Below are 9651 nucleotides of genomic sequence, written 5' to 3' on the forward strand. Positions count from 1 at the left end.
GCAATGTTCGGCTGCGCTTTTCTAGCTTTGCCCGGCCGGTTCGTGCTGCATGCAGCGGTTAATGCATGTGGAATGGGGTAGCTTTTGCTGGAGCACATGGAATGGACGTGGGTTGGTTATGCATGTGCCAATGTCAATGGTGGCCTTTCTTTCGCTCTAAATTTTTTAAAAAAATGTGGGAAAGTCAACGTGTGCAGTTCCTATTGGGTGGTGCAATCCTTTTGGTATTCCAGGTGAGCAACAAAAACACACATGGACGGTGTACCCTTTTCCATTCCATCATCGCCCACTCCACATACCTTTTCCATTTCTGTGAAACGAGGCGAATTAGAACGGCTCCTCTGACTCTTCTACATGGCATCTTAAGTTAGGTTCTAGGAGTACATGGCCGGCGTTCCCTACGAATTTGTACGTGCATATAGGCTGATGGTCTATGAAGACATGCAGCTAGGGTATTCCTTTTTCTAATTTATTATAGGAGTATAATTAAGAAAGTTCTCGTGAGGCTACGTACAGAATAGGGTGCTGTTCTACTGCATGGCGAATATATTATCCATATATATAAGACGGTTGAGTTGGAACTGAGATGAAGTCCATGAATGTATGGACGTTATCGATCGATGCATGCACAGAGACAGAATCCATTGCGGACGATCGAATCAAGTTATCTGATGTCATAGGTACGTTAAGGACTAGTTAATTGCCGCCCAGTATGATTACTCACACTCAGACCCACACCAACCTAGCTAAGCTAGCCGATGGTCCATAGGCATGCATGGCTGACCATATTCGTCGGCTTAATTAGTGCTTAAATATGTTTTTGCCCGAAAGTGCATGCCACTCATGATCACGAGGTCAAAGTTTATTCTCCATGCACTCTATAGCAGTATGAGAAGGTTGAGTGGAGGGTGTTCTTCACCTGTGGTCTCAGATAGGCAGATGCATTGCATATTAGTTTGTCTACTACTAATACTCTACTACAATGTGTGATAAAAAGTGTACACTATGACTCTATGAGACAGATATTTATGCCATGCATGTAAAAAGCTCTTGTGGAAGTCAACTGCATAAAACAAAGTGAGTGCGAAAGAGACGCGTGGCTAATGGACGCAATTGCGTAAGAATTAAGGTACTCGCCTGCTCTTATCTGCTTGCTTAGGGAGACGATTATCCTAATGGAAAGAGAACAAGCAACGAACTTGCCAGCTTGATTAGAGTGATGATATTGACCTACTCGTGATCGTAAAGTAGTGCTAGACTAGCTAATGACGTCGTAGAGAATTTCAAAGTTCTCGCTCCCATTGGCTATGCGGCAACATATGATATGAATAATGTAGCGAGGGGAAAGGCAAGGGCACTATGTAGCCTAGCAGCGACAAGAGCTCGAGATTGTTTACACGGAAAATTTAACGCAATAATCGTGGTGCATCATGACGTGGAAAAGAAGAACCCAATACTTTTCTCTCACCTTGCCAAAGTTCGCTTAAGCTTTGCCATTAGTATGCTGCCCGCACCTTACTATTCCAAGAAAAAACTATATTCCGGAAATCAATATGAGTTTTTTCACAATGTTTTATTTATGCATTTCAGGTATGTGCCTGCTTATACGAATACTACAATATAGTGCTCCGTTTGGAAGTTGCATCGTGTCACCTTTGCTTCGCCAGCCGAATATATAACAATATAAGTAGAAAAGGAAATAGACTTGTCAAAATGTTGAGAAAAAATGAAGTATGTACGTACGCGACGCGGTCGTCTGCTTTGCGGTTATGTTTTCTTTACCAAAAGAAGAATCAGCAGCAAATTCTACTGATGTCGGCAATGCCTTTCCATGGCGATGTTCGGCACTCCCGTCGGCTCCTACAGCCGATTCCCCCACTGGAGATGCGATCTTATCTCAGACCTGACGAAGAAAACATTCTCCCCCTTCATCTTTTGTATTTCACTTTGGTCTTTTGTCCGCGACATAAATAAAATTATGGAGGCTCACGTCGTTGCACTTGCACGGCTCACATTTAGGCACCGGAAAAACATACATACCGGCCAACCAAAAAAACACCCCGCATCATCCAGTTTCCTTGCTGGCTACTACTAGTAGTCTAGAACGAGAAAAGCAAAACGGTCATTCCTCCCTCCACTAGCCAGCATGTGAAATGGACAGCACAAAGGATTCTCCGCATCGCCCTCGGCCAAAGGCACGCTCCAACATGTCCGATTCTTCTTCCCGCGCACTTTTGCTTTCGCACTCCCTGAAATCGTTCATGCGGATTGGTGATGGTTTCGACTTGTTGTTTTGGCTGTCGATCCCCGGTGATCTTGACCCGTCTCGCTTTCCCGGCACATGTTTTCTTTGGCATCATGGCCCGGCGGATCAGCCTCGTGACAACGGACGGGAACCATGTCATGCGTCTGAGTTGGATTAACACTGGGTGGAATTTCGTTTGGTTTGTGGACAGGAACCGGGGGAGCGCCATTATTCGCTGTAGATCCCCGTAGGCGGATAGGATCGTCCGGCTCTGTGGTTAAGGAGCGGGAGCAAGAAAGCGAAATGGACGCCAAGTTGGACTGTTGGAGAGCGGTTGTGTCGCTTGTATGGCTCCATGTAAGGCAGCACCTTACATGGATCAGGATCGTCGCCGCTCCCTCCGTGCAGTGCAGCATGGAATAACAACAGAACAGAATGGTGTCAGCCTCGGCACAAAGAAAAAAAAGGGTTAATTCTCATCTACTGGGAAACATATTTAGCTCCATGTTGGAGCTTTAACCCAGTGGGCAGTGGTCTCCATGTAGGAATCTGATAGCGCACATTGGAATTTCCTTTACAAACGGAACGGGCATATTCCGGGTCCGGCACCGGGGGCGAGCGGCAAAACTGTGAGTGACAGGGATAAGCTTCACTCCCTAGTGATGGAGGGGTTCACTGAAAAGCTTGTCACAGGACCACCAGGGACAAGAAGCCTTTGTGCTACAACAGGGAGCGAATCCGCCCAGCACCCACGTTTGTTTAGTTTGCACGCGTTCCACACGGCCCAGTTTTGTATCGACTGATGCTCGCTCTCTACCGGATTGCCAAACGATGAATAAGCCTTTTTCTTGGTGATGCGGGTTGGGCCGTGTTACCTGAACCGGTCCAACGCTGCAGTTGCACGAGGCGAGTGAGCGACAAGTTCTGTGCTTCTCTTCTGGATTTGGGAAACAGGATCTAGCCGTCAATTAGCAAGGGCAACGAAGATACACGATAATTCCTACATGATCTGATCAGCAAACAGAAATGCAAGAAGCCATAGACCAGAATCGATTGTCCAGTCCAGAGTGCAGCTGCTAAGAAACAATGCCCCAATTGTACACTTGATGAAGTCTATGCGGCTGCTTACCAAATCTGCTAGGGGAAGACAGTCCAATCACCTGAGCCGACAGCTGGGAATTCTTGTGCAGGAGTTAGTTTAGGTGATGTAGCTTCCTTGCTGGTCCTGAAGCAAACGAGCAGAGGACTTTGCGTCCAAATACAGACCACGGACTTCTTCGAGATCAGCCTGATAGAGGATCATGAGTTCAGAATACAGATGACTAAGATCAGGCTAGGAAGATGACATGTTATTTAAATCCAACACATACCTTGCAGATCTTCTCTCTCCCATTAGCCTTGGCAACTACGCTAGCAGGCGACAGCAGCTGAATAGCATGTCTGCAAAGAGATTCAAGATCTATTACAACCATTAGTACCAACAATAAACTGGCCTTGTGATGACAAACCCTGTGATAGTAACGCACACACTGGACATATAGGCATGTTAAAATTCACATAGCAGAACACTAAAAGTGGGATGACAGCCAAAAGACAGGGTGGAAACTGTCCTAACTTTAAAGGCTCGAGAAAGTCCTTTCAAACCAACATTTCAGCTAATTTTTTTATTTAATTTCACATTTCTAATCTTGGCATGGGACGCAAATGTGTGGGCATAATCCAAAACAACAAGAAGAACCATACCTCAAAGATGTCTGCTGCCCAACCTCCCCTAGAAATGCAAGACTGTCCTCATCAATTTCAATCTCCTCCACTTGTGCTCTAATAGCTAATATCTGCAACGCACAACAAACAAACATCAAATGCATTTCTACATAGGAAAGTTAAAACACATAATAAGACATGAAATAGGAACCTGGATCATCTCGATAGGGCCATATATCTGTGTACGTACAATAACCAACCTATCTAGAAGGTCGACTGGGATACCATGTGGACTTGTCATGTCAGTTCCCCTAGATAAATAAGAGTAAAATAATAAGATGTATAAGGGCGCAAAATAGTACATAAAAGCAATGTTTTTAAGGTGGTAAGGCGAGCACCCACTGCCCTGACGCCTAAGCGCCTAAAGTGAGCATAATTGCAAGGCGCTGCCAGGGAATCCAGTATTGCAGTTCAGCATCGAGCAGTTCACAACACGTCAATCGAATTTCAAATTTCTTACCTCACAGTACATATTCCTCTGTTTGTAGCAAGTATTACAATTGGCGATAATGAGCTCTCGAGAGCACGATTAAGATAAGAGAAGCACTCAATGTCCAGCATGTGAACCTACAGATAAAGTTATAGTCATTAATGAAATCAGACCACTGTAAGGCATAATTCTAACTCCGTCTGTCAACTTTGAACTAAATCAGCAACACTTATTTTGGGACGGAGGGACTACCATTTAGTAGCATAAGGCCTTGTACAATGGGAGGTGCTTAGAGAAAAAAACCAGGCTTTTCTTAAGCACCGGTGCTTATTTGTACAAGATAGACGCTTAACTAAGCGTCTCTCCTGTAGAAATAGGCACCGGTGCTTCAGAAAAACCCGGTTTATTTTTCTAAGCACCTCCCATAGTACAAGGACTAAAGCCACTTAGTTTACGAGAACAATGCTGTCCACAGTATGGACACTTATTTATTTGGCAATAGGAGAAGTTGGAAATAAACAAGTCCAAGCTCATTAATATTTTAGGAAATCCAAAACAAGCCTATGAAGATAAGTAGATTTTCCTATGAAGATAAATAGATTTTCAATCATGAGACAATAATATAATACCTCATCAATGAACAGCACACCAGGTACAAGCTCTGCAATACCTTCGTCAATATATCTATTAACCACCTACGACCATACAAAAGAAAAGGCACACATTCCAATAGGTCTATCAAAATTTGATCCAAATTTTAAAAATAAGATGTTACATAATCAGAATTTTGAAACCTTATTGATCTCTTGGCGCAGCTTCTCAGTGATTTCAGTCTTCCGTGGCTTCATCATCTGGCCCATAAGGGACAAAATATCTTGGCCTCCTTGTGGCTGGGCATTTGCAGCGTCAAGGTCATGCAGTGTAACGTCCTATGCAGATGAAAGAATATAATTTACTTCTCTCAGTTGATTTACATTGAACTTGAAAACACGAAGAATATGCTTCTATGTTACAACAAAAATAGGAATTTTCACTCTATACTATTGGAAAAGATTATCACCCAACGAGAGAATAGAGAACAAACCACACTCAACTTAATTGTCCTTCGTCGGATGTGGGTATGTAAGAATGATTCTAACTTTCTCTAGACAGGAACAAGAACAACGATTCCTTCTTAATTGGTCAATTCAAGAAGAAAATAATTAACTGGGTTTGAGCAGATGATCAAAAATTTGGCACAATCTTATTAGCTTGTGAACTTTATGTTTCTTATCAAGGAAGGCACAATTGATAATGTGGACTGAGTGTTTGATGCAATCTTAATCATTAGGTTATGGATTTTCCGTTTCTATCTTCTGGAATTTAGCAGGAGCAAGCAACTTACAACTACCTGGCAGGGAAACCACATATTTAAGCATGCTTGAGCACACGAAGGTATGATAATAAGCTCCATCTTAACAAATGCATCATGCGTCCACCTTTGATCCTTTAGATTAGATACAAATATGCTGCAATTGCGTACTATATTATCATCAAATTTGTACCTGCACTATTTCTTTTTTCTTGTGGACTTCCCCTTTGGGAATTGGCACATACTCCTCTGCTTCAAGATCGTATTCTGTAGCAAAAGCATCACATCTGCCAACTCTTTTCACTGCACCGCTGTTAGCTTCGATGTATATAACATCACCCATTGCCACCTGCATCCCGTATACAAATGATGAAATGTGCAGAATACAAGTAGGAGAGCCAATTCAAGTGAGAAATGAAAGTAAGATATAATGCATCATATCTCAATTTAAGTAAAAGAACACGATGTTTTGTTATGCCACAACAGAATATCTAAAAACGAACAAGAGAAATATGATCATGTGACTTTCCACACTTGCCATGAGCTTGCACAGGTTAAATATTGCATAAAGACAATATTCTGAACACATAAGATACACCATCCACCCACTGTTATTCAAAGTGAGAATACAAATGCAACCTAACAGTCTAGCAACAGAGGCAGAGAGCAAGGGAGGGTCGGGAGCAGACAGTAACCTTTTCCTTGATTAAAGCATCATAAATTGTAGGATCTAACTTTAGTTGTTTAGTCCCTTTTACAGTCTTCAGGCCAATTACTACATGGCTCATGCTTTTCCCATATCCACCATTTGAACTCTCAGATTCTTCTGGGGAAAGCTCCGTAACCTAAAAGGCAAGCAAAATCATATAGCCACAAACACTAGAATATTAGTTCTATTAGAAAATGGTGACAACGAAAGTGTTAGTATCAAGTAAAACACTAATTCAAGAACAATATCTTTTTTCAAATTTCAAAAGGACCATACAGGTCACTCCTACCTCTCCTTCATAGACTTCTTTGTTTTCCTTTATACGCAAGCCTATAGCTCTACGGAAATTTTCCATCAGCACCTCAGTTTTCTTGACCTCAGAAGAGTACACTTCTGATCCTACCATAGGACAGAAAGGGACCTGCATTGCAGAATAGGAAGAGAAGATTGAAGCTTCTTCCAAAATAGAAGTAGACGCAGGGCATCAATTGTAAAGCAGTATATAGTTCAATGCAAACAAAATTTCATATACATTGATTGGAATGAATAAGACAGCCAAAATTTCATATACATTGATTGGAATGAACAAGACAGCCTGATAAATTGCTAGCAAATGCTAGTAATCGACCAAATTTACTCCAGAGTCTTGGTGTAAGTATGTTCTAAAGAACAGCACACTTCTCATCGGCAGAGCAGCATACTGAAATATTTTGGACCAGCAAGAAGCAGAATATAGAACTCAAAACAAATTCTTAATGACCAAGACAAATGGTAACACATTCCTGGCAAAAATGATAGTACTAGAGAACACCAATTTAGTTAAGTAGATGAAATAAAATTCAACCACTCTAGCAACATCCCAGCTACAACAAAATAAAAGGTGTGAATGCTCCAATGGTCAGAGCTCACAGTGAATTAAATTGGTTGCGTGTCTGACTGGAACTAGCTGAGACCTTGCAAATGCAGAGCTGCCTGTTCATCATTCGGATGCTGCTCACGAGCAGTAAGCTGGCATTTTCTGAAAAGAGACTAAGTGATCAAGGACTGTCCAGTAAAGCAGTAACACCCTAGCCTCCAAATTTGGACCAACAAGCCCAAATCTAGTCCAATTCCACGCCACCCCCGAATACAAGTTGTACATTGCAGCAAAACATGTAACAGTAGCACTAAAAGTATCTATAGCAATTTGTGAGGGAAATAAAGAATTGACCTTGCTGCCCAGCTCCTGGGAGATGCCAAGAGCGAGCGCGGTCTTGCCGGTGGCAGGTGGGCCGGCAAGGAGCAGCGCCCGTCCAGCCATCTTCTTCTGACGGATCATGTCGACCACCAGCCCACACGCCTCTCTCGCCTCCGCCTGCCCCACGAATCCCGCCGACATCCCTATCGCCGTCCCATTGGCCTGCGAAGAGGAAAATTCGGGGAACCACTCCTGAGCTAAAACTCTGGGAAAATCTCCGCCCGCAGGAGGAGTGGAGAAGCAGGAGAGATGGAAAAGCATGTACGTCGAGGCCGAGGCCCTTGATGTGGGTGTGGGTGGCGACGCGCTGCTTCTTCGACGTCGACTGTACCTCGTCGATCCTCATCGTCGCCGCCGCCGCCGCCGCCGCCGCCGATTTTTGCGCTCTTTGCCTCTTTCTTTCTCTCTCCCGGGGCGGCTAGGGTTAGCCGCGGAGGTGTGTGAGGAGAGGAGGATGCAAGGCGGCGGCGGAGAATACAGAGAAGAGAGCGAGGGGGGGTTCGCGCCGGTGCGCTATGGTGCGGGAAGGTGGCGGGGTCGGGCGGCGCGGCGGCGGCGATTTCGGGCGTAGAGGTGCCGAGACAGGGGAGAGTTCTTTTTTTTTTTTTGAGGTGATAAAGCGGCGAAACGCCCGTGTCTGTCAGAACGGCGTGGCTTCGCCGTTTGGGCCGGCCCATGGTTATTTCGCTGTTGCTTCGCTGTTTTCTTCTCTTTTCTGTTTCTGTTTCTTTTTTTTTCTCTTCCTGTTTCTATTTCTCTTCTTCTCATTTTTATTTTTCATTTTTGCCAATTTATTGTTTCTTTTTTCTATATACAAAGTTCATTGAGTGGTACAAACAGTGCTCATCGTACATTAAGGAAATGTTCATGTTTTTTTTACAAAAGTTCATCATGCATTATAAAAATGTTCATCGTATATTAGAAATTGCTCAATGAATATATAATCACCGTGTGTTTTTAAATTTGTTAAGTGTATATTACACAAATGTTCAATGTATATTCAAAAATTGTTCAACTTATATTACAAAATTCTCAATGCGTGTTAAAAATTTGTTAAACACATATATTCATATTTTTTTCAAAAATGCTCATCGTATAATGATAAAAAAATCATCCTGTATTATTTAAAATGGTCACCTTTTTTAAGAAAACGTTCAACATATATTAAAAAATGTTCAATATGTATTTTTTGAAAATTTTCAAAGGTACAATATTAAAAAAAGCCGTGCCGCAAATCTATAACTACAAATCATTAGACTACCCACAATGGGAGTAACATAGATAGTAACATCACACATATCTAGGTAAAATAGATGATGTGGCAACTAATTGATAAAGAATGAGAGGCATGCCGTAACATAGCTAGTTACTCATAGTATGAGTAACATTACACATACCAAAATAAGATGAGTCTACAACCTAATAAATGAAGTGTTGCATACATAGTTTCAAAGAGCGAAGATAGCATCCGCTATTGCGTCCGAACTAGCGCTAGCGCTATAGCGTCCGCTATTGCTCAAATTAAATGTCAATACTTTTTGTTAATGATCTAGAAATATACACAATAATCTAGTGTTATTAGAGCATCTCTAGCAGGCCCCTTAAAATGCACAAAACTGTAAAATAACCGTCGGTTTGCAATTTTAGGCGAAAAAAACAACCCGAATAGAACCCGTAAACCACTCCGACCAGTAATTTTTTTTAAGGAGTGCAGAAAACATCCTGGCCAAACCCGTGAAAATAAGGATTTTAGAGGCAACCCGAGGGCGCCATGTATACGTGAAAGACCGTTGGCGGGAGTCCAACTGCCAACGAAAACTTCATGGCTCGCTCCCCACCGTCTGTCCCCGCCCGCCGCCCGCCCAGCCGCCCGCGGCTCTCTCGACGGAGGAGCTAGCTTGCTAGCTAGCTGAAT

The 9651-nt window shown here is 42.9% G+C and overlaps 1 protein-coding gene across 1 annotated transcript; it reads right to left on the reverse strand.

Annotated features, from left to right (window-relative positions):
* Window positions 1–3156: 3156 nt before the first annotated feature.
* Window positions 3157–8328, reverse strand: LOC119294780 (ruvB-like protein 1). The gene is made up of 12 exons (XM_037573043.1): window positions 8002–8328; window positions 7710–7898; window positions 6789–6920; window positions 6486–6635; window positions 5984–6139; window positions 5234–5368; window positions 5069–5134; window positions 4470–4576; window positions 4161–4260; window positions 3989–4080; window positions 3616–3685; window positions 3157–3533 (listed from the first exon to the last, which is right to left on the reverse strand). The coding sequence occupies exons 1-12, from the start codon at window positions 8080–8082 to the stop codon at window positions 3444–3446; spliced, it is 1368 nt and encodes a 455-aa protein (XP_037428940.1). The 5' UTR covers window positions 8083–8328; the 3' UTR covers window positions 3157–3443.
* Between the last annotated feature and the right edge of the window lie 1323 nt (window positions 8329–9651).

Source organism: Triticum dicoccoides, chromosome 4B (genome assembly GCF_002162155.2).
Source record: "Triticum dicoccoides isolate Atlit2015 ecotype Zavitan chromosome 4B, WEW_v2.0, whole genome shotgun sequence".
In the NCBI taxonomy this organism is placed as follows: Eukaryota; Viridiplantae; Streptophyta; class Magnoliopsida; order Poales; family Poaceae; genus Triticum; species Triticum dicoccoides.